General features: G+C 34.3%; 2 protein-coding genes across 2 annotated transcripts; both read left to right on the top strand.

Annotated features, from left to right (window-relative positions):
- The first annotated feature begins 7,933 nt into the window (after positions 1 to 7,933).
- On the top strand, positions 7,934 to 15,127 carry LOC132170809 (putative disease resistance protein At4g27220). The gene is made up of 4 exons (XM_088518449.1): positions 7,934 to 10,720; positions 12,189 to 12,731; positions 12,831 to 13,517; positions 14,711 to 15,127. The coding sequence occupies exons 1-4, from the start codon at positions 7,934 to 7,936 to the stop codon at positions 15,125 to 15,127; spliced, it is 4,434 nt and encodes a 1,477-aa protein (XP_088374575.1).
- Positions 15,128 to 17,792: 2,665 nt separating this feature from the next.
- On the top strand, positions 17,793 to 22,464 carry LOC132172348 (Transport protein particle (TRAPP) component). The gene is made up of 4 exons (XM_059583832.2): positions 17,793 to 17,984; positions 19,178 to 19,295; positions 19,405 to 19,636; positions 21,899 to 22,464. Exons 1-4 carry the CDS (start codon positions 17,833 to 17,835, stop codon positions 21,925 to 21,927), a joined length of 531 nt encoding a protein of 176 aa, XP_059439815.1. The 5' UTR covers positions 17,793 to 17,832; the 3' UTR covers positions 21,928 to 22,464.
- The last annotated feature ends 1,201 nt before the right edge of the window (positions 22,465 to 23,665 follow it).

The following is a 23,665-nucleotide window of genomic DNA, read 5'->3' as shown; positions in this document are numbered from 1 at the left end:
AACCACTAACCGCAACCGCCTAGGCGATTAGCGGTTTTTACTAACCGCTTTCAAAGCGGTTAGGCGGTTAGGCGGTTAGTGGTTATAGCGGTTAACGGTTAACGGTTGCGGTTAGGCGGTTTTAAATTTCAGCCCTATGGCCAAGGTTGTTCACATCCTCTTCCATCTTTTAATTTTTAGTTTTCTAATTGTTATATATATTTATATATTACATATCTTTATATTTTTTTATTATGGATAACATGTATTATAATTTCATTAGTGTTGATGTGACACTCAAAAATTATCATTAAAAATGTAGACAAAAATGAAGTGTAGGAATCTTTTTTATTTTTTATTTTTGCATACCATTGCAAGCTTTTCAGCAAATTTTTATATCACGTAGAGTTTTTGCAAATCCTAATTATAGAGACTAATTTTACAATTTTTTTTTCCTTTTAATATACCATTAATTCCATATTTTAACAATAAAAACATATTATAAGGAAAATACTTAAAAAAAAAAAAATTAAGAAGCTTTAAGCAATGGTCATTTCGTGTTCTTATGTCAGCTGGAGCCATGTGGTGTTCGTTTGTTTGTGCCTGACCTGAATATTTCCTCGGGATTTGCTTTGTTTCGTTGTTTTTGCTTTTTCCTTCACGCTGGAAATTAAGAGTAATTTATTCAAAAGTGTACATCTAGGAGGAAAATGTGTAAAACATGGTGAAAAAAAGGAACAAACAAAGTGATATATGAGTCTATGAGTCAGACCCACCACAATTTGCTGTTTGATTGTTTGTGCTTGATTCAATTTCTCTGCATTTTCTACCCACTTTTTCCTCCCTCTCAAAGTCTTCACGCACTTAAGTCATTTTGCCATCTTCATTACACAATAAAGTTTGATTGCCAAACTCACTGATCTTGATTTTGATATTCAGTCCGGTGAGCATCTTAAAATTGCACTCTTCATTCGGAGCACTCAAATAGAGGTGCGTACTTCTAGCGTCCATCTTTGATTTAAGGCTCCATTTATTATGACGTAAAATAGATTTCAAAAAATAATTTTACATTTTACCGTGTTTACTTCGATGTAAAATAGTGGTCAACGAAAAATATATATTTTTTTTACCGAAAATTCTTTTTTAATTTTTGAAAAATGATTTACGGTTTTCGGGACTTGCCCAGGACCAGCCCGGGACCTACCTGGGACCCGCCTGGGACTTGACCGAGACTTGCCCAGGACACAGCTGGGACCTGCTCGGGGCCTCGCCGGGACTTGACCAAGACCCGCTCGGGACCCGTGTGAGACCCCGCCGGGACTTGACCGTGACCCTGCAGGGACTTGACCGGGACCCGCTCGAGACCTGACTGGGACTTGCCCGGGACCTGACTTGGACTTGCCCTGAAGCTGACCGAGACCTGCTTAGGACTTGACTGGACCTGCCCTGAACTTGATCGGGACTTGATCGAGACCTAACCAGGACCTGCCCGAGACTTGCCTAGGACACCGTCGGGACCCTCCCGGGACTTGACAGGACTTGTTCGAGACTTTCCCGGTCGGGTCTTGATCAAGTCCCATCTGGGTCCCGGTCAAGTCCCGGCAAGGTCCCAGGCAAGTCCCGGTCAAGTCCAAAGCAAGTCCTGTTGGGGTCCCAGGCGGGTCCCCATTAGTAAGTTCGGGTCTCGGTTATATATATATATATATATTAAAAAAAATATTTTCTATGTGTGCAGTAAGCGTTGTAAAATGTTTTCGACATAAAATATTTTTTTTAAAAAATTGCTTCCATGAAAATATTTTCCAATAAAAATCATTTTACGTAAACGGAGCCTAAGTAATATGTAATTGTATTTGGAATGTGTAATAATTTATGATGAAATTTTCTTGTTTCTTATCCTCTTATATATTTCGGTTGTTGTTTTTATGAGCTGGACAGAAAGGAAAACTTATTAGTTGACGGCAAACATGAGTACTCTGGTTCACGTTAAGACACCTGCGAAACCTTAAGTACAGTATAATAATTAATTACTGTTGACAACATATGACCAAATGGGAGTCTGGAGAAAGGACAACAATGCATATAGTTGCTTAATGTAGTGTTTAGGACATGGAATTGACACCGGTAAATAAGATTAATGGGAGATTTAGCTAACTTAAGTATTAAGGTGTTGCACTGGATGCCTTAATAGGTCCATTCGGTTGACACATAGAGGCTAAGATAGAGGAATGCGTAAATTTAATATTTTAACATGATAAGTTCGAATTGAGATTCTCTTCTAATACCTTGTTAAACATATTTTAGAAATTTAAGTTAATGAGAATAATAAATTTAATCATTTATTTAATATTTAACATTCTCTAGTTCAAAATTTTAAGGCGTTAAAGCTTCATTTGGTGGCATATAGCATGACAATCCCCTATAAAATTATGGAGCATTTGTTTAATGAGGGTAATTACGTAATTTTATAGGTTTTAATGAGGGCAAAATTAGAATAGAGGGCATCAAAATTTCACGTGAGACGCACGTATGATGATTTTCGTCAAATTAGGCAAAAATTAGTAACGGAAGGTCTGAATTAAAAATTTTTAAAACATTAGAAAAATATATTACCAATTTTTAAACATTAAGGTTCAAAATAAAAAACTCCTAAAACTTAAGGAGTAAAATGAATTTTTTCCTTTATTTATTTGTATTTGCTTGTGTAGGTTGAGAGAATTGGATGATGCTATTATAAAATGAAGCTGAAAATTTTTTGTCGTTAATGCTACTCCAGAGTGTGCATGGTACTAAAGTTTTTTTATACTTCAATTAAAGAGCAATCTTTTTCAGTGGAATCATGGTGACCTCTCTGCTTTTATGGAAAGAGATAAAAACATCGCCGGTTACTGTGATAGTAGAACGTCATTTCATTACCTAAGTATGACTTTTTTATTTTTAGAAGTAATAAAAGAAGAGAGAGAGAGGGAAAAAGCTTTGCCAATGGAGAAATGCAAGAATTACAATCATTTTCACAAATAGAATTGCACAAGTTGACGTGGCTATGCAACGTTGGTTTGTTTTTATTAAATAAAAATTCTACCTCTACTTCTATAGAACAAAAAAAAAAATCAGAGGAAGTCAAAGGGAAAAATAGAGAAAAGAGAAACGATCTTACCTCTTTAGATTGATGGTCGCTCGTTTTGCTACGGCGAAAATGGAGAGAGAGAGTGGGAGAAAGATCGAAAATGGAGAGAGATCTGGTTTTATTTGAATGAGGGAGGTTATGTTTTTTTTCAAAGAGAAAAAAAAAAAAAAAAAAAACCAGATCTCTCTCCCTCATCCAAACAAAACCAGATCTCTCTCCATTTTCGATCTTTCTCCCACTCTCTCTCTCCATTTTCGCCTTAGCAGAACGAGGCTTTATTTTTTTTGTTCATCTTTGATTTGCTTCATAAATTTAACGATAGAGGCTTTTTGAACCATTTCTGCATTTTTTTTTTTAGCTTAAACTTGTTCTCGAAGAGACCCACTAGCGATTTTTTTGAGCTTAAACCTGTTTTTTTACCAGATCGGTTTGTGGAGTTTTTTTTTTTTTTTTTTTTTTTTAAATTTTTTTTTAGTCTTAGCATTGTAGCCTTCTAGGTTTGTTTATAGAATTTTTATTTAATAAAAACAAACCAACGTAGCATAGCACATTAGCTTGTGCAATTCTGTTTGTGAAAATAGTTGTAACTCTAGCATTTCTCTTGCCAATGAGGAAGCAAATCTTGAACATCAAAGCTGCAAAGATTCGCAGTGAATTTTCTAATGGAGTCAATGGCCCACCACTTAATGCAATTTCTTTCTTGGTTCGTGGTTGATTCGTTGTCTCTACTTTTTTCCTTCATTTCAGTCTTCAAGGTCTTAAAGCCACTTTACCTATATATCTTCATTACTGTGTAAAGTTTATCGCCAAACTCTGATATTGGTTTTCATATTCATTTCGGTGAGCATCTTTGAATTACACTCTGGATTCGGGGCAGTCAAAGAGAGGTACGTGTTTCTGGTGTGCATCTTAGGCTTGGTTTGGTTTAACTTATTATAGTCGCCAGATTTACTTGTATATGAGTTTCCAAATTCATTAATTCCATTGCATTGCTTTGATTGTTTTCTTCATGGTTTCAAGCTTGTGTCTGCTCCTCTGCTCTCTCGAACCCCTGCCCCCTCCCAAAACAAACGTCTCTGGATCGTAAACACTAAAGTTTCAATCGTAAAACAAGTTTACTTGCCTTTTCAAAAGTTTAAATATAACACACATTGATATTATAATATCTATCATGAGGGACGTCCCTTCTATTCCGATATGGTGTAAACCCACTTATTTACTTACAGCATCCAATAAGAGGACACATCAGTTTCAAACACCAAATAGAATAAAACACAAAACTACTGGACCACTTACACCCTTCTCCTCCACTGTGGCAACCCGATCCAAACAACATGACCCATTTTATGCTCATAATCCGGCCCTTCCCTTCGTGACACAAGTTTGATCTTCACTTTAAACCCGGTATTTTTGGGGACAATGATCTTTTGATTCTTTTCAATTTTAGATTAAATAGATAATATCCCAGGTGTGATATAGTCACAACTTAAACCCAATTTTGACTCAACTTTTAGACTAATTTTTTCGCTTTAGTTTAAGGCTCTCTCTCTCCTCCACATGCAGTTTTTTTTTTAGGTGTGATACAGCCACAACTTAAATCTTACTTTGGCCCAATTTCTAGACTAAATTTTTTTCTGTCTAATTTAAGGCTCTCTCTCTCCTCCACAGATAGTTTTTTTTTTTTTTTTTTTTTTTTTAATTTTTTTTTTAATTTTTTAATTTTAAAAGAGAAAAGTTAGGCCAAAATTGGGTTTAAGTTGTACTTTCATCATTTTTTTTTTTTTTTTTTTTTTTTAACTTAAGAGAAAAGTTTGGCCAAAGTTGGGTTTAAGTTGTGCCTTTATTTTATTTTTTTTCTTTATTTTTTTTATAACTTAAGAGAAAAGTTTGACCAAAGTTGGGTTTAAGTTGTGCCTTTATTTTATTTTTTTTCTTTATTTTTTTTATAACTTAAGAGAAAAGTTTGACCAAAGTTGGGTTTAAGTTGTGCCTTTATTTTATTTATTTATTTATTTTTTTTAACTTAAGAGAAAAGTTTGGCCAAAATTGGGTTTAAGTTGTACATTTATCATTTTCTATAGTATCCATCTTATTATCAGGATTTAAAGTTAGAGAATCTAAAGGTGTACAAGATTTCACATTATTTAATTGTTTTTTAAAAAAGTGGCAACATTAGCTTCATATACACCGTTAGATCAATTAAGAGCCTACTTGAGTATGCGTTTGAGGGATCTAAAAGTGCGTTTAAAGAAAAAAGTATTCATTTGATAAAAAAAATTGAAAGCGCTTTTAAGAGTCTAAAAAACTTAGAAATGGCTAAAATACTTTGACAAAAGCTTAAAAATGAAGCTTTTGTTAAAAAACGCTTTTTGACTTAAAGCTTTATCTTTCAAACACATTTCTAAAAATGATATAACTATAAATATGACCATAAAATTGAAACTATCCATTTCATTTAAAATGAAGATGATCCTATTTCGTATCGGATATTTCTTTATACATGCATAAAGGATGTTGCATCTATGATACTAAAATGGAGAGATTCTTTTAAAGTCCTTGATGCCCTTTTGGAAAATTACTTAAATGACCCCTAGGGTTTACAGTTGTACCAAATTGAACTTTAGGGTACCAAAAATAAAATATTCTCAAGATACAATTTGATTATTTGGTCATTTATCAAAATCACAAGGACCTCATCTTATGTTAAAAAAAATCAAACACTAAGGCAGAAAAAAAATAAAGGAATGAAACCCAGAAGTATTAGGTATTAAACCCTCACATTAATCGAAGAGGAATTATGACGAGCTATATTTAACATTGACTAAAAAAATTGCTAAAAAAATTGTTAAATTACTTTTTGTTTAAATATATATATATATATATATATATATATATATATATATGTTTTGATTAACCCATTTGTCAAGTATGAAATTTCATTAAAAGCACCGCTTCATGGGCGTGCAACCAAAGTAACCAAAAAAAAACTATTTCTCTCAAAATTAATTTTATATTTTACATCACATTAATCACTTTTTATTAATATTTAAATAAAAAAATTATTTCTATTTTTTTTTATTTAAAATTTTTATTTTTTATCATATCAATAAATCTATAATTATATTCAAATATCATTTTTCAAGACCTTTCCAAGCGCAATCCATCAGTTTGGAGTTTCAAATCACCTGTCGACCTATTTGCTTAACAGATTAGACACTTTGAAAATTATGGTGTCTGTGCGCAACTTGTTGAGAACGAGCACTAAAAGTAACAATATCATTAATTGATTAATTCTTTCAAAAAAAAAAAAAAAATCATTAATTAAGTGTTTCAAATCAACTGTCATTTTGTTACAAAAAAAAAAAATCAACTGTCATTTTCTGATTTACACGCTTTGAAAACTAAAGTGGGAAGACACAAATGTCGTTATTCGTGAAATAGGCGTGGAGCCTATGAAATAAAATAATATGAGTAGGAGTTGACATTTGTGCATGTCTTGACGTCCGTACTGTTTGTGTTTTTCCCTCCACCATTCCTTTGACTGCTCGTTTGTTTGTTCTCGATCCTCCCATGAGTCATTTTGCCATCTCCGCTCCACTTTAATTAGTTTCATTGCAGCTCTCTGAACTTGGTCTACTCACAATCTTTTTGGCACACGACTCAGTGGCGTAAAAGACAGGTACGTGCTTCACTGCTTCTAGTTCTAGTGCCCCATCTTTGCTTTTCAAATTTATTATAGATAGTGACTTTGTTCCAGATTTACTTGTATATTGTTATACGAATCAATTAATCCCCCATGCATTTGCATTTGTCTTCTTTTTATGTTCCTGGTTTAACTTTTTGCTTACTCCAACTTCAAAAAAAAAAAAATTACCATATGGTTTACTTTGATTTGGATCCGGATCCGGTTTCACTCACTGTCCCGCCTTCTTATTCTTTGGTTTGGTTTGTATTTGTTTTTCTCGTACACAAGGTTGATCGTCGCTCCATCTATATCTTTAAATATGGGAAAGTGCAATTTTAAAAAGTTAAATTACGATTTTACTAAATATGTAATTGCTTTTTTAAAATTACATATTTTAAAAATGTTTATATATATATATATGAAAAAAAAAAGGAGAAAAAAAAAAACACTCAAATATACCACACTTTATATTGCTTTCCCTTTTACCCGTACGTCTCCCATATTGAATAGAAAAAAAGCTTTAAATGGCCGATATCTCGAAAATTAACACATCAACAAATACGTATTAGAAAAAAAAGTAACGCCTGCCACAAACTTGTTTGCATTTGCCTTCTCCGGGATCATTAATGTCAGATTCCAAAGTATTAAGGTTGATTTAATTGTATGAGTTTATGTATTGTGTTTTCAATAGGAAAGATAAGACGTACAATGTCTTTCATTATATTTGAATTTTTAATACCACCTCCTGCATGTTTCTGATCTTCACACTTTGGATGGCTGATGATGAATAAATTAATTATGCAGGTGTACGTGGAACTGATGCAGGTTTGAAATCATAGAAGTCCTACTAGGAGTTAAAGATTTGGTCTCAGAGGTACAAGCTCCTACTTTCCATCTTTTCCCACTATATTCTACTTAGTCCCTTTATTTATTTGTTTCTCCCTATGATTTCTTTTCATTGCAGTTTCTAGTTGTTTCTTGGTTTTCACTTTGTCCCAACTTGTACAACAATCAAAAAAAAAAAAAAAAAAAAACAAGAAGAAGAAGAAGAAGAAGAAGAAGAAAAACTGAAAAAAAAAAACAAAAAAGAAAAAAGAAAAAAAGAAAGTAGAAGGAAAAGGGAGAAAAGATTGAAAACAGGAATGGAGATTGTTATTGCGATTGCTACAAAAATCGTTGAGTGGACAGTTGCACCAGTTGGACAGTGGCTATGTTACTCGTTTCGGTACGAGAGCAACATTGGGAATATGAAGAACCAGGAAAAGAAGTTGCGGCTTGCTAGAGAAAGATTGCAACATTGCGTTGATGCTGCTATAAGAGACGGTGGCGAAATTGAAGGTGATGTTCAAAATTGGTTGGAAGAGGCGGCTGTTATTATAGGGCTGGTCAGACAAGTTCTTGAAGGTGAAGAAGAAGAAGCAAAGATGAAGTGTTCTCATGGGGCATGCTTGAACTTGAAGTTGAAGCAGCAGCATCAGATAAGCCGAAAAGCAAAGAAGATAGTGAAAGATATTGGTGAACTCTTGAAAAGGGGCAATTTTCAGAGAGTGGGCTTCCGTCCTGCTCCACAGGGGATAGTGACTGACAGATCTATGGATTACTTGGCCTCTAAATCAAGAATGTCAACTGTGAAGAGACTTATGGAGGCACTGGAAGATGATAAGATTCACTTGATTGGGGTGTGGGGGATGCCTGGTGTGGGAAAGTCTACACTGGTGAGAGAAGTTGCTGACCAAGCAATGGAAAAAAAGTTATTCGATGAGGTGGCTATTGCAAATGTGACCCATATCCCAGAACCTAGACGAATTCAAGGTGAACTCGCGTACACGCTAGGTCTAAAGTTTGATGCCGAGGAGACTGTACTCGGAAGAGCAGGTTGTCTACGGCAAAGGTTAACAAAAAAAACAGACAAGAAGAGCATACTTGTTATCCTTGATGACATATGGAATAATCTTGACTTGAAGGAAATGGGAATTCCTTCTGAGGGATGCAAAGTATTACTGACGTCTAGAGATCGAGATATATTAGTTTCTGGAATGGGCACCGGAAAGGATTTTGGGCTTGAAGTTTTAGATGAAGAAGAAGCATGGAGTTTATTTGAGAAGATGGCAGGTGATTGTGTTAAAGACCTCAGTTTGCAAAGCACAGCAACTGAGGTAGCTAAAGCGTGTGCAGGTCTGCCTCTTGCACTTGTAACAGTTTCTAAGGCATTAAAAGATAAGGAGTTGTTTGAATGGAAGGATGCATTGCAGCGACTAAGAAGACCCGCTCCCGAACACCTTAAGAAAATGCAGTCAACTATATATTCTTCCATAGAGTTGAGTTATAAACATCTCGAAAGTAAAGAGGTGCAAGACGTCTTTTTGCTTTGTACTCAACTGGTTAATTACTATATTGATGAGAGGTTCTTGTTGATATATTGTTATGGTTTGGATTTATTCCAAGATATTAATACAATGGAAGATGGAAGGAACAGAGTATCTACAATAGTTCGCATTCTAAAAGATTGTTGTCTGTTTCTACATTATAGCTCTGAAAGGTTATGTATGCATGATGTTGTTCGTGATGCTGCTACATTAATAGCACTAAGGGATCATAATATGTTTATGGTGGGAGATGAAGGTGGGCTAAGAGAATGGCCAAATGCAGATGCACTTAAAAGATGTGGAGCATTCTCGTATCTTGGTGGAGATATCCATGAACTTCCTAACGTAATGGAATGTCCAGAATTAAGATTCTTGTGTTTGTGTAGTGGAGATCGTCCTTTGCAAATATCAGACACTTTCTTTAAAGGGATGAAAAAGCTAAAAGTTTTAGATTTGAGTCAAATGCAACTTTCACCACTTCCGTCATCACTTCATTTCCTTGAAAATCTGCAAACATTGTGCTTGGATAAATGTGTGTTAGGAGATACAGCTGTGATTGGAAAGCTAAAGAATTTGTTAGTCCTTAGCCTTGAAAATTCCGAAATTTCACAATTGCCAATAGAAATAGGGTTGTTGAGTCATTTGCGGTTGTTGGATTTGAGCAATTGTTCCAAACTTAAAGTGATTCCACCTAATGTCCTATCAAGCTTGGTCGCATTAGAAGAGTTGTATATGAGAAACAGTTTTGTTCAGTGGGAGGCTGAAGGGCTCAATAATGCTAGCCTTGCTGAGCTAAAGCATTTGTCACATTTGACCACTTTAGAGATACACATTCCAAATGCCAGCAATCTGCCAAAAGATCTGTTGTTTGAGAAGTTACAGAGCTATGTAATATTTGTAGGAGATGAATGGGATTGGTCTGATGAGCAAGAAGAACTCTCAAGAACATTAAAACTCAAGCTGAATACAAGCTTTCAATTGGAGGTTGGGATTAAAATGCTATTGAAGGGAACAAATTATCTTTATTTAGATGAGTTTAAGGGTGCTAAGAGTGTTCTACACGAATTAGATAGGGAAGGCTTTCAAAAAATGAAGCATCTTCATATCCAAAATAATTCCGAGATTAAGTATATTATTAACTCGAAGATGTCGGTTATTCCCTTTCCTGCCTTAGAGACTTTTCTTCTCACAAATATGACTGGCTTGGAAGAAATATGTCATGGCCAACTTCGCAGCTTGACATACTTTTGTAAGTTGAGAGTAGTAAAAGTGGAACATTGTCATAAATTAAAATATGTCTTTTCATCATCCACAGCTAGGGGCCTTTCTCAACTAGAGCAATTGGAGATAAGAGAGTGCAACATCATGGGTACAATAGTCATGAAAGAAGAAGGCGAAATAAAAGACGAACGTACATTGTTGTTCCCTCGACTGCGCCGTTTGGTACTAGAGCATCTTCCAAAGCTCAAGAGTTTCTTAAGCACACAAAATTCACTCATAACTCATGATGCGGGAGAAATTATCTCGGAGGGCAAGCATGATTTTCACATGCCAATTTTACAGGTATATAATATGGTTTTCTACTTTAATAAGGATAACTTTTTTTTTCTTTCTTCAATTTGAAATCCACCGTTATGATGGTTTGATATGCATCTTCAATTAAGAAGGTTAGAGATGAGAGTTCATGACTTTTTATATCGTTAATGACAGTCATATATTGGCAATAAAACAAATGCAACAGATGAAACATGAAGAGTGAAATGGTTTTATATACATATATAACAGGCTAGGGAGAATCTTTTAGACATGAGCAATCAATTAAATATCTTATCATAGTTTGAGTTGTGCATTGCATGTGCTAGCACAAAATTTTAAGTTAGACAAAACATAATATTGCATTCTAACAAGTTTGATTCGATTAGAAAAAAATAAAAAATAAAAAATAAATTAAAAAAATCTAATCATTCAGGATATTTCTAGAGAGATCCTAGCCATTAACTGGATATTTTCCAGTCCAAAATGGACTGGAGAGGATCCTCTTCCCTTTGGCCAACGGTAGCATCAAGAACTTTGTTCGCGGTGCTCAAAACATAGGCATTTAGGAAGTGCACGATGGAGGCAGTATCTCCCTCTGTCTCTGTCTCTTTCAAATTTCTGATTCCTTAGACTGTTTATTTCATTTGAAAATGTCTTGCAATAGATCATGATTACAATCAAGCGCACATGAGTTCTTCTCCTTTCCTCTTATGAAGAACAAAATAGTGATGAAGAAAAAATTCGAACTAAAAATCCAATACACTCAAAGTCTCACGCTTTTACCAAAAGAACTTTTTACTACAGATTTTGTTTTTCTTAAATCTTTGAATATGAGCCCACACTTTCTTAAACCTTTGATGGAGATTTGGTGAAAATTTGTGATTTAAAATGAACCAGTTCCAAAAGGAAAAGGAAAAATAGTACGAACTAAAATTAGTTCGTTTGTGGATGATAGTACTACTTGCAATTACTTGAATTTAGAAGAAATAGATTTCGAAAAATTTTATGCTTCAAAAAAGAAAACCATATTCTAAGTGTTGGAGATCAGCCGCGCGGTATAATGATTAATAAAATAATAATTCATAACAACCAAAATAGATGTTTGGAGTACATTGATTCAATGACCATTTAATACTGTATCAATTACTAAATTTCAACATCCATGGAAAACAACCAAAATTAATTTTAACTCTTAGTACTGGATCCAATGAACTTATCCACGGAGGTGTGAGAGGCATGTGGCTCAAGTGAGGTTATAGCTGAAGACACCTTAATTAGTCATGTCCTAGTTTACCAAGCTAAATTTAAATGTTGCATTTTTAGGACTTTCAAGTTCATTAATTAGAGAAAAAAATATATATGATAAGACTTAATTTATAATCATTACGACTCCTAACTCTTGCATGTTCAAATAAAACTTGGAATAATATTGACACCCTAACTAACTGTACATCTTTTAGTTTGTTGAAAGATAAAGATTTAACCACTGCTGCAGGTTGTGTTTCCCAACTTGGAAAGATTGGTACTCTCCTCAATAGGCTTGGAAGACATCCAACACAACCAAAATCTAGCAACAAGGTCCTCTTGCAGATTAGAGAACATGCAATCAACGCCGATGTTTCAAAATTTGGTATACTTGGAGGTGAGGGGCTCTAATAATATAAAATATCTTTTGTCATTCTCTTCCGCCAGATTTATGGAGCAACTCAAATACCTTCACATACTTGAATGTGAGCTTATGGAAGAGATACTTGTCACTGAAGATTTAAGAGTAGTAGGAGAAACAATACCTAAAGCATTGTTCCCTCTACTAATATCCCTAACCCTAAAAGAGCTTCCAATGCTAAAAAGATTCTGCGAAGGAAGTAATATCAAATTTCCATCTTTGAAGCAACTAAGCATAGACCATTGCCCTAATTTAAAAACATTCATATCCAAACCTGTTAGTTTGGACATGACGACCAGCTGCAGAGAACCAAAGGAAATGAATGCAGCAAAGAGCCCTCATACTGCTATGCAACATCTGTTCAATGAAGAGGTAAATATTTTTTTGCTTGCTCCCCTTATTTTTATTCTAAACTCCCTAGTGAGTTATTACAGATAGATGTGTAATTAGCACATGGGATGAACCCTGCAGGTTTCCTTCCCTTGTTTGGAAATGTTGCTAATCTCCCAAATGGATGACTTGAAAATTATATGGGGGAACCAATTTGCTGTGGATTCCTTTTACAAGCTCCAGGGTATACAAATACTTTCATGTAAAAATCTTCCTAATGTCTTTCGATCTGATATGCTGGCAAGAGTCCAAAGTCTTGTGGAACTTATAATATGTGAGTGTCACTCATTGCAAGAAGTATTTGAAGTGCAAGGGATGAATGTTAAAGAAAGCCATGTTGTAACAAGAGAAGACTCCAAACCAATTTTCAGCCTTCAAAATCTACAACGAGTACATATTACTGGATGTAGAAGTTTGAAAATTTTATTTCCAACCTCTGTGGCTACATGTCTCACGCAATTGGAGAAACTTGTGATAATTGGTTGTATGGTACTGGAGGAAATTGTTGTAGGGGAAGAAGCAAAGCAACCAATAGCTAGGTTCGTCTTCCCTAGAGTAACTGTCCTTCATCTTGTAGTTCTACCAAGACTCAAGTGGTTTTACCCAGGAGTACATACTTCAGAATGGCCGATGCTCAAAAATATGTTGGTGGCTTATTGCCCAAAAGTCAAGATATTTGCATCTGAACTTTCAAGCTTTAAAGATATACTTGGAGAGAGCCGAGTTGAGATCCCCAGTAGACAGCCCCTTTTCTTGGTTGATGATGAGGTACGTAAGAGCGTTAACTAATATCATTAAAAGTCCACACTTATAAATGGAACAAAGTACTTAATCATCTTTACCATATCTAGACTTTTACATATTGTTTATAAATTTTCTATTTGCTCTAAGAGGAATGGCTGATTGGAGGAGAAATGTCACGTATTCCATTCTCTGTTGTCTGATTTTGATGCTAGTTCATGCCGGAGCAAAGGCCTTCATTTTTGAAATAGTATTGAAATAACAGTTCCGTACAGATTTAAGTAATAATTTTCTTTTAATCTTTTTTTTTCATTTTGAATATCAAGTAAATTTTCTTTTTTTACATGTCTGCATAAGTGGGAAAAATGGGAGAGGAGAATTCAAACTAGTAACTTTCGCTTCATGAGGCGTGGTCCCCAATCGATTGAGTTACCCATTAGAAACCTGTCAACTGAGTTTTTGAAATACTAATTTATGATTAATTTAGAAGCCATATCGCATCCTTAAAACACAAATTAACGAGTAAAATACTATAATGTGACATTAATTAGAAAAGCTGTACTTTTTTTGTGTGGCTAGAACCTTAGAAAAGCTCTTACATGTGTGCTACATTATTACCCATATTGAAGTATCTTCCTTGGTTCATGATCACGCAATATCTATGTGGTTCTTTCATATTTTTTTTATTTACTATTATTTGTTTTAATCATATACATTGGGGGTGGTTCAATTCGGCACACCGTTTTTTAGGTTGAAGAGGTGAGAGCTTTAACTACTTTTTAAAGATGTCCAGCATTATGCAGGTAGAAGTGATATTGCGTCTACACTAAGTGAACCTAATTTTCTTTATGATACTAATTATAACAGGACCTTGTAGACGGAAAAGGAGACAAAATGTAAAAAAAAAAAAAAAAAAAAAGGTATGTATTTTGAGAATTTTGACATCATCTGTTAAGATTTAACTGTAAATCCTAACAAATTGATGAAATTGAAAAGAATTGAAAGAGTAATACACTAAATTAACACTTTTAAATTTTAAGTATATGATTACAAATTTTCCGTTAATTTTTTGTACCTTCTACTTGTTCCCTTGACAACCTGCACATTGTGCTTGTTAAGATTATAAACTTACAAATCTTTGTCATATTTACTTGGTATCTTATCTTCAATAAGATGGTTGCATATATCAATAACACATACAGCTGGATGAATTTCTGTAGGTTCCATTCCCTAGTTTGGAAAAATTGAGAATCTTCTGGATGGCTGACTTGAAGATTATATGGCATAACCAATTCACTGCAAATTCCTTTTGCAAACGTGAGGTTATAAAAGATGAGTTTTGTGAAAATCTTATTGGTCATCAAGAAACATGTGGTGTTACATCCACTCAATTAAAAGAATTGCATCTTCTTCATCTGCCAAAACTGAAGCATATATGGAATAAGGACCCTCAAGAAATTTTCAGCTTTCAAAATTCACTTGAAGTACATGATATAGGAGGTGAGAACATGGAAAGTACCCTTCCTCAATTCAGAATTTGCTTTGAAAAAGATGGTGGGATCAAGGAAATTGGTTTGATGTACCAAAACTTGGGTGTTTCCTCCGAGAAGCGCATAATTGAGATCGGCAACTGTTGAAAGAATTTGACCTGAATTAATGTTATCAAGTTGAGATATTTGCTTCGAAATTTTTGAGCTTTCAAGAAATAGTTCAACAGAGCCACCTTGAGACCTCCAATTAACACCTTCCATTCTTGGTTGAAGAGGTAAGAGGCTAATCAACTACTCTTTTGAAATATACAGGACAGTAAACCTATGCGCTATATATACTACAGTGCGTACTTTAGTTTTTCCTTCAGTGTTTGGAAACATTAGATCACAAGCCGTACAAATTAATCCACAAGGACTGCTTAGTGATTCTAGTTTTGGGAATTTCTTTTCTTACAAACTGCTCTTACACCACCTAATTGTATTTCATTCACAACGCTTGTTGTCACATTATTTTGTGTAGACTCTTTGTATTGTTAGAAAGTACACAAATTATAGTGTTCTTTGATCTCTACTTTCTTTTTGTTTTCCATCTAGCTAGGTATATTCCTGTAACAAGCTGGGACCATAATCCTACCATTAACTCCAGGGAATTCACATATGTATTTCATTATGTAGCCCCTACAAGAAATTCTAGGAATTAAGCTGAATAAAACACTAGATGACACTTATCATAGTGGAAACATGTTAGGACTCTGAATTTTGCCATTTTTAGCAAAAAATATAGTCCCCTAAACACAGCTAATAATGTTTTTTATTCTAATTGGGAAGGCACAAGTAAAATAAGACTAAGAAAGCTGGAATTACACTTTGTTTTCTATGATTCAACGGTTCAAATGATTAATGTTTTTATCTTTAATATGGTGTTTTTTGTCAGGCAAAAGTTCATAATTCTGAAGAAGACGAAGATCATTCTTAATATGCAGCACCTGGAATGTTACTTTTCTATGTTTAATTAGTTTGTGGGACTAAGGATTTTGTTTTTTTTTTCTTTGAAGTCGGTCAAAGGGAGATCAAACCGGGCTAATCTATGGTTACTTGTTTTGATATTGCTTCTTTATTTTCTTGTTTTGTGATGTATTAAAAAAAAGAAAAAAAAAAAAAAAAAAAGAGGAGTACAATATCATGTATTTGCATGATACATTCCTTCCTGAAGTGTTAACTGCTACACAAATTTCTGCATACATTCAAATTTCAATTTGTTTATCATAAGTACTGTTGAAGTTTTGGAGTGTAATAATTTATGATGAAATTTTCTTGTAGCTTAGTCTCTTCAATATCTCTGTAGTCGACTTTTTTTTTTTTTTTTTTTGACATGTCCATACAAGAGGGGGATAATGGATTCGAACTAGAGGCCTCCGCTTCATAAGACGTGGTCTCTAGCCGACTGAACTACCTCTTAGGGACATCTCTGTAGTTGACTTACACACATATTGTGACCCATGTACATACATTAAACGAATAATTATTTTTTTAAGTAAACTAGCAACTACTTTGATGGTAAAGCTTGACATGTTAAAAATGTCCTAAAACTTCGTTGTTTAAAAATGCTCTTAAAATTCAATGTTTATAAATGTCCTAAAAAAATTAAAAATACAAATAAAAAAAAATTATTTTATATATATACCCGGTTACCTAGTTATAACTAGGTGCTAAAAACTAAAACCAAAACTGGATACCCGGTTACTGGTTTTTTCCAACCGGTTTCCTGGTTACTGGTTGGTACTCGGTTTTTTTTAACACCCCTAGTTAAGAGCATTAGCACCACTTTTTTTAGATTCTTTTTTGAAAAAAAAAAAAAAAAAAATTAAGGAACCAAATTACATTTGTTTTTCTATTCAAATAAACTCCACAATAGCTTTCATTATACTTTCATTATACCATTTAAATATTCTTTAAATTGAATGTTAGAGGAAAAAGAAATGAAAGAAAATAGCCATTTAAATATATATTTTTCAAATAAATGCCTGAGAAAAGAGAAAGGAAAAGGAAAAATATTTTTATATTAAAATAATGTTAAGAGAAGCATGGTATCACTTTTGGTTCTCTTGATTTCCCTTAGTTTAGGGAACACTAAGAGAGTCGGTTAGAGATAATTTTTTAGGAGTTTTTCTTACATTTAGACAGAAGAATGAGATTTAGAAAAGATGCTCTTAAGACATGGAACCCTATAAGATTAATGGGTAATTTAGATTTAATTACGAGACACCTAATTGCTAAGGTGTTGTATTCAGTTGATAGCTAAAAACAGAGGCGCCAAAATAAATAAATAAATAAATAAATAAAATCTAACCAACGAGAAATATTACAAATGTAACCAACAAGAGTTTTTGAACTTCACGAAGGTGAATGTAAAAACGAGAGGTTAAAAACTTATTTGAGATTGTGTTCAAAATTCAATCTTTAAAGCAAATAAAAAATAAAAAAGTTTTTCTCAAAAGTACGTTTTTTGCTTATTCGTTTTTATAGAGAAAAAAAAAATCAAATAAATACTTTTTGAGTTATTTTTACAAAATGGACTAATTTTTTAAACTCCTTAATGCAATTTCAAATAATCTCTAATTTTTCAAATAATCCCTAATTTTTTAAACTCCTTGATGCTGATATTTTAACTTGCTAATTTACTCTTAAAATAAGTTTTGTTAAAAAAAAAAAATCAATAATAATTTAGCAATGCCACAATAATATAATGGGACGGTGACGTGGGCCTATACTATTGGGCTTGAGTGACCAAAACCATTTCATATATTTAGAAAGTAAAATCGAAGAGCAAATTGACAGAGAGAGAGAGAGAGATGGGGAGGGAGGTCTCGGAGAGCTGCGTGGACAGCCTACTGACAGAAATGGTGTCCTCCTACTGTGATCGGTTCTACGCCAACAAGCCAGAGCTCGCCGCCCGTCGGATCGAGGCCATCGGCTTCCAGGTCGGCCACCAGCTATCCGAACGGTACACCTCCACCACACCTTATCCAAGCCTATGAAGTACAATTTTTCTCTAATTTCTTGATTTAGGGCTATATAGTAATTTGAATTCTGGGCTTTAGATCTGAACGAGTTCATGTGAATTGTGTGGTTTGTGAGAAATGTAGAGAGAAATAAGAAATTGGTTCTTCTTTGTTATCAAATTGTTAATTTGCTGTTTGGTTGCTGAGAAAGTGCAGGAAAGGTCAAGGATAAATGAATTTGAATCTTGTAATCATTTTGTTTTTTGAGACCTGAGAAAGTTAATCCTTTCTCTACTTGGTCTAAGAAGAGGAAAGAGTTAGATTTTGATTTTATTACCTCTTCACTCAGTTTCCGCGCAAGAATTAGAATTTATGAATTAGGCATGCGTGACTTAAAGAAGTAAAAGAGAAAAATCTAATGGAAAAATGCTTGTATGTGGTATGGATTTGCGAAATGGAATATATGTTACTCTAAATTCAATCGATTAAGATTTACTTCTATACTTTTCTTTTTCTTTATATTTTTTGGTTGATAAGTTGCACACACAAAGTGAGTCTTGAACCCATGACTTCACTCAATCATTATACGGAGGAACTAGCATTTGAACTAGAGATCATTGACTAATTCTTTTCTGAGCATTAGTACCGGAAACATTATATAAATTCTTATTGAAAGCAAAACCAAAGTGATCTAGTTCTGTGTTTTGCTAAAAGTACTTTACATGCATTGCATACAGACTGTGATTTAATGAGGTCAATTTTAAAGGTAAAGCGTGGGTAGTATCTACCCAACCTTTCACTTACTAATTCCAGGATCTACTCAAACTCGTAACAACAACATGGCCTATGAATATATAAATGTGATCTTGATTATGACATCATTTAGTTGCTCTTACTCAACACTGTTCTTACACTGTTATCGTGTATTTCTAGCTCTTTATTTTGCTGGGCAAACGTTGAATGTAACACCACAATAGGTGTGCCACAGAAGAAAAATGTTGAAGCATGAAAAGCTTGTAATACTTGTTATAGTTCTCATAATTTTGTTATTTCAAAATTCTATACACTTGACCCCTTCCCCCTCCCCTTGGGGCCATTTTACTCATATAAAAATAATAATAATAATAATAATAATAATTCTATACATTTGGGTTTGAGTGCTGCCTATAAGAATGAAGCTCTGCTTCTTTTTTAGGTATACAATGGAGCGGCCTCGGTTCAGTGATCATTTAGAGGCAATCAAGTTTATCTGCAAGGACTTCTGGTCCGAGCTTTTCAAGAAGCAAATAGACAACTTGAAGACCAATCATAGAGTTAGTTCAAGTATCTAACTCTTTACTTATAAAAAAATTTATCTAAAGTGAATATAGAATATATGTTTTTGTGTGAATTTGAGAAAAATGGCTCTTGTTTGTCTTGTAGGGCACCTTTGTATTGCAAGATAATCGGTTTCGTTGGCTTGCACGCATGTCAGTTGATCCATCATCTGAGGGTGGAGATTTATCTCAAGATAATTCTGCAGGCGCACCTGAAAACAAGGCAGCACAAGCTACAAGCATGCATCTCTATTTCCCATGTGGAATTATAAGGGGGGCTCTTTCAAATCTTGGCATTCCTTGCGCAGTTTCTGCGGATATATCTAATCTTCCTGCATGTGAGTAACTGGTTCTTGAGCTCATCAGATTGTGATTACGTTTTTGCGCAGCAATGTATTACCTTTATAAGCACTCCATGATACGCTTTCTTTTGGTCAATTGAGGGTTTGTTGGATGATAATTATTATTTATCATCTAAGCATGAAGTGAAACGTGCTTCATGACCCGCTTGTTTGCAATTGAAGTTTTGCTGATTCACTCTTTGTTCACGTAAAGTTGGTAATTGACTACTGGACCCACCATAATTTTTTCTATTCATGGTTTCACTTTTCACTTGTGTATCTTTTGCCTTATGTGTTCGTCATATTAGGCTTTGTTTGTTGATTACCTATTGGAGTGAGTCGTTCCTGGTTTAAACATCTTGTCTCTTCATGTCTCAAAATAAGCATATTCAGTAATTTTTTTTTTTTTTTAAAAAAAAAAAGCTGAGACAGAGTGGCTGTACAACAACCCTTAGCTGAGGAGAACGGTGGCCATGCGGCCACTCTTATCCATCTGAGGTGGCTGCATGGCTGCCCCTTCTTGTTTGGGATGGTTGTGCGGCCACCTCTCTATTATTATTATTATTTTATTATTATTTTGTTAATCTTTTTAAATAATAAGTCAACCCCTACTCCTGAAAAATTAAGCCCTTGTTTTCTCAAAATATTCCTATAAAGATGTAAAAAGTTTTCTAACCCAAGGGATTGGCTCAAGTGGTAAAGGCCTTAGTCTTTGTGGCATTTCCATTAGGTCTAAGGTTCAAATCCCCTTGGGTGCAAACAATTCCTTGGGGCTAGCCAAGCCAGATCATTACCTTAGCTGTGTGAAGGGGAAGCTTTACATGGGTCCAAGGTTTACCCAAAAGGGGGTGGGTACATGAAGTGTCCTTGCCTTGGAGGGTTCCTCATCATAGTGTAAAAAGTTTTCTAAAAATGGGTGGTCTCACGACCACCCCTCTCCTCAATTGGTGGTGGTTGTGCAGTCACCTCTATTTATTATTTTTTAGTCTTTTTTATAAATAATAATTCAGTCCCTACAATTATGTACTTGTTTTCTCAAAATATTCCTATAAGAAAGTGTGGAAACTTTTCTAAAAAGTGTGTCGTGTTTTGTTTTTTGAGAAGTTTTTATGTTTTGGTTTTTGAAATTATGTTTTGAAAAGTCAGTTGTTTGTTAAATGCTGTAAGGTAAATGATCTCATCTTCTTGACTATGGCATTTAATATTAGCTTTTCTAATTATATCTTAATGCTAACCCCTCATTAACCCAAAAAGAGAAAATTCCTAACTCCTCTACACTTATCTACCCCCAACCACCACCCGTCCTTGGCGTTATCATACAAAATTTTTTACTTGTGAATCTCCTTGTCCCTTGCCCCCTTCCTTTTTGTGTAATATCTTTTAGACTCTTTGATAATATCTTATCCAAAATCCATTAATTTAAAAATTGACTCACTAAAATTTTGAAGTTGTTATTTAACAATCTTGACCTATTACACTTGTATATTGGTGGGTGCACTTCCTGTGTATCTCCTCCCTTGTTTAAGGCCTTTGCACACATTTCGTTTCATGAAAAATCCTATATAGCTCTGGTAAACAACTCTTGTTTGTTGCACCTGTTGTCAACTTGCTGCATCTCTTATGAGGGCATGAGGAGATGGTGTCCATCAATATTGTATGTGATAATGCTTGAAATTATCATTAGATTTCACTCAACATGGTAAGATTGAGGGAACTAAATTGAATGATTTCTCATCCTTACCTAAAGTCTCCTATTATGCCTTCTTTTGAATAATTACTTCAAGATGTACATACAATAAAGCCAACAAAAAAAAAAGGACCATCTTAGAAAGTGATCTAGGGTGAAATGAAAATGTACTTTACATCAATGCATTTCCAAAACTTCCTGTTTTTAATTGTTGCATTAAGAATTTGTTATGGTTTCTTATCTTTCGGCATTGTTTCAACCAATGATTGTGGCCTTTGTTTTGACCGCTGAATGTGGTACAAATCAATTTTTTTGATATGCCACTTGACGTGACAGATATCTTTTAGCATCATTGATAAATCAACTTTAAGATATTTTAACCGTCTGGCACTACTAGTCATTTTGTCATAGTTTTCTGATTAATTTTATTGCTCTACTCTAAAAAATGCATCTAGAGCTGTTTTTAACCTGTGATTTGTATGCTTATTTACATTTATGAAATCCTGTTTTGTTATTATGCAATGTCTTTGACATGCTTCAAGTAATCATGCTTGTTGGAAATTATTGAACAGGTTCATTTGTAGTTCGCATAAAGGCCTGATGAGCCCTTAGAAGCTCCGGCTTAAGACTGCAGTTTGAAGTATCAGCTTACTGTTTAAATTAGGGCACGCGCATCTTCCCGCTTTCCTTTTGCACATTAGTTGCTTGATATGAGAGTGTCTGTTGCATTCAAACTCAGGAATATTTCGGGAGACCCCTCTGTTACCTGTTATGGTTTTGAGTTTCAGATGAAGATATTATAGAGGCTAGGATGATTGCAAGATTGTTTTCTAAGTGATTAGAAGTTCACTCGACAAGAAGGTGATTGTCATGCTTTAGAATGAAAGGTAACCTTGAACAAGGCCCCTCAAACTGTAATATGGATGTGATCTAATAAATCACCTGGGTCTGGTGTGTTATGAAATGATTCAATCATGATCCATATGCATATTATGATATTTGAACATATAAAAGGAGCATGCTTAATCCAGCCGTTTACCATGTGCTTATGACGATTGACATGTACTGTATGAATTATTTCGCATTGATTTGAAGTTTTTATGGATTGAATCAGCCTCCGTAGCGTGATGTTCTTCTATCCAGGAATTTCCTTAATTATGCTATTGCTTCTTTTTTGTTTTGATTTTTCTTATATATAGATGAGAATAGAAAGAAACAAACAGTTACGAGGGAGGATTATTCCCACTGCTATTTAGAGAGGGATCAAAAAAACTAGTTAGAAACCTATTTTGTTAAATTGTGAAAGCAAAAGTTAGCACTACTGGAAACCTTCAAGGCTGACCAGCTTTGAAAGGAGGTAAGCAAACCAAGGATGTTTGACACAAAGAGTTGCCTTCTAAGATGTTGTCAATCTTGAGATCAAAGGCTGTGTAACTGCAAGCATGGCTGCCGTATTTGTTTGTATCAAAGGGGGTTGATCTTAGTAATTGCTATGTTTAGTTGCAGATGCTATGTTCGTTGAATTATGAAAAACGCAGTTTGCCTTATGGATCTTGAAACCTACAGATCTTCTCACTAATAACTAATAGAATTAAGAGTTTTGGGCTCTCAACTTACTCACAAAACCTTTTTTTTTTTGTTTTAAGATGTCCGCACAAGAATGGGGAGGAGGATTTGAACTAGTGACCTCTACTTCATTAGATGTGGTCCTGGCTGATTGAACTACGTCTTAGAAATTACTCTCACAAAACTTTTACTTATTCTTGAGAATACTTAAGAATATAAAATTCTTAAGAAATACTGAAGAACTAAAGTGTATAGAGCTCTTTACTTATAAGCTTAGCATATTGAGAAAAGAAGTAGTTACAATCCATTTGAGACGAGTAGAATCATAATCCCAGTAGGACTAGTGGGGGCGTGTGGCAGGGGTAAACTGATACCCAAGCCGCACCCCTTGCACAGAAATGTTTTTATGCATTCTCAAGACCATCTCTTCACCATCTCTCTTCTTAATTATTATTATTATTATTATTATTATTATTTTGGAAAAAGTGAAATACACTAAGAAAAGATGAAAAGATGGTCTTCAGAATGCATGGAAGCATCTCTCCCCCTTGCATACGCTGCCTGGTCTAAGATTTTACTCCCAGCCCAAGCACCTACTTCTGTGTCCTAAGCTTGGGTTCTATCCTCAAGCCCAGACTCTTCCCTATGCATTAATTATCTTTTGCCAAATAAATAAAAGCCTCAACTTGGTTAATTTATATAAGCTTGATGAGGGACTCAAATGGAAAAATATTACTAACTTTAAATAGGACCGTGACCCTTTTTCATAACTG

Source organism: Corylus avellana, chromosome 1 (genome assembly GCF_965113065.1).
Source record: "Corylus avellana chromosome 1, dhCorAvel1.hap1.2, whole genome shotgun sequence".
Taxonomy (NCBI): domain Eukaryota; kingdom Viridiplantae; phylum Streptophyta; class Magnoliopsida; order Fagales; family Betulaceae; genus Corylus; species Corylus avellana.
Note: the sequence above shows the minus strand (reverse complement) of the source record. Positions and strands in the feature narration are given on the sequence as shown.

Excerpts from the sequence above, each read along its gene's own strand:
- LOC132170809 (XM_088518449.1), top strand. The coding sequence starts at position 7,934 with ATGGAGATTGTTATTGCGATTGCTACAAAAATCGTTGAGTGGACAGTT. Across the intron at positions 12,732-12,830 it reads AACATCTGTTCAATGAAGAG|GTTTCCTTCCCTTGTTTGGA; the intron begins GTAAATATTTTT and ends TGAACCCTGCAG. Across the intron at positions 13,518-14,710 it reads TTTTCTTGGTTGATGATGAG|GTTCCATTCCCTAGTTTGGA; the intron begins GTACGTAAGAGC and ends GAATTTCTGTAG.
- LOC132172348 (XM_059583832.2), top strand. The coding sequence starts at position 17,833 with ATGGGGAGGGAGGTCTCGGAGAGCTGCGTGGACAGCCTACTGACAGAA. Across the intron at positions 17,985-19,177 it reads GGCCACCAGCTATCCGAACG|GTATACAATGGAGCGGCCTC; the intron begins GTACACCTCCAC and ends CTTCTTTTTTAG. Across the intron at positions 19,637-21,898 it reads TATATCTAATCTTCCTGCAT|GTTCATTTGTAGTTCGCATA; the intron begins GTGAGTAACTGG and ends ATTATTGAACAG.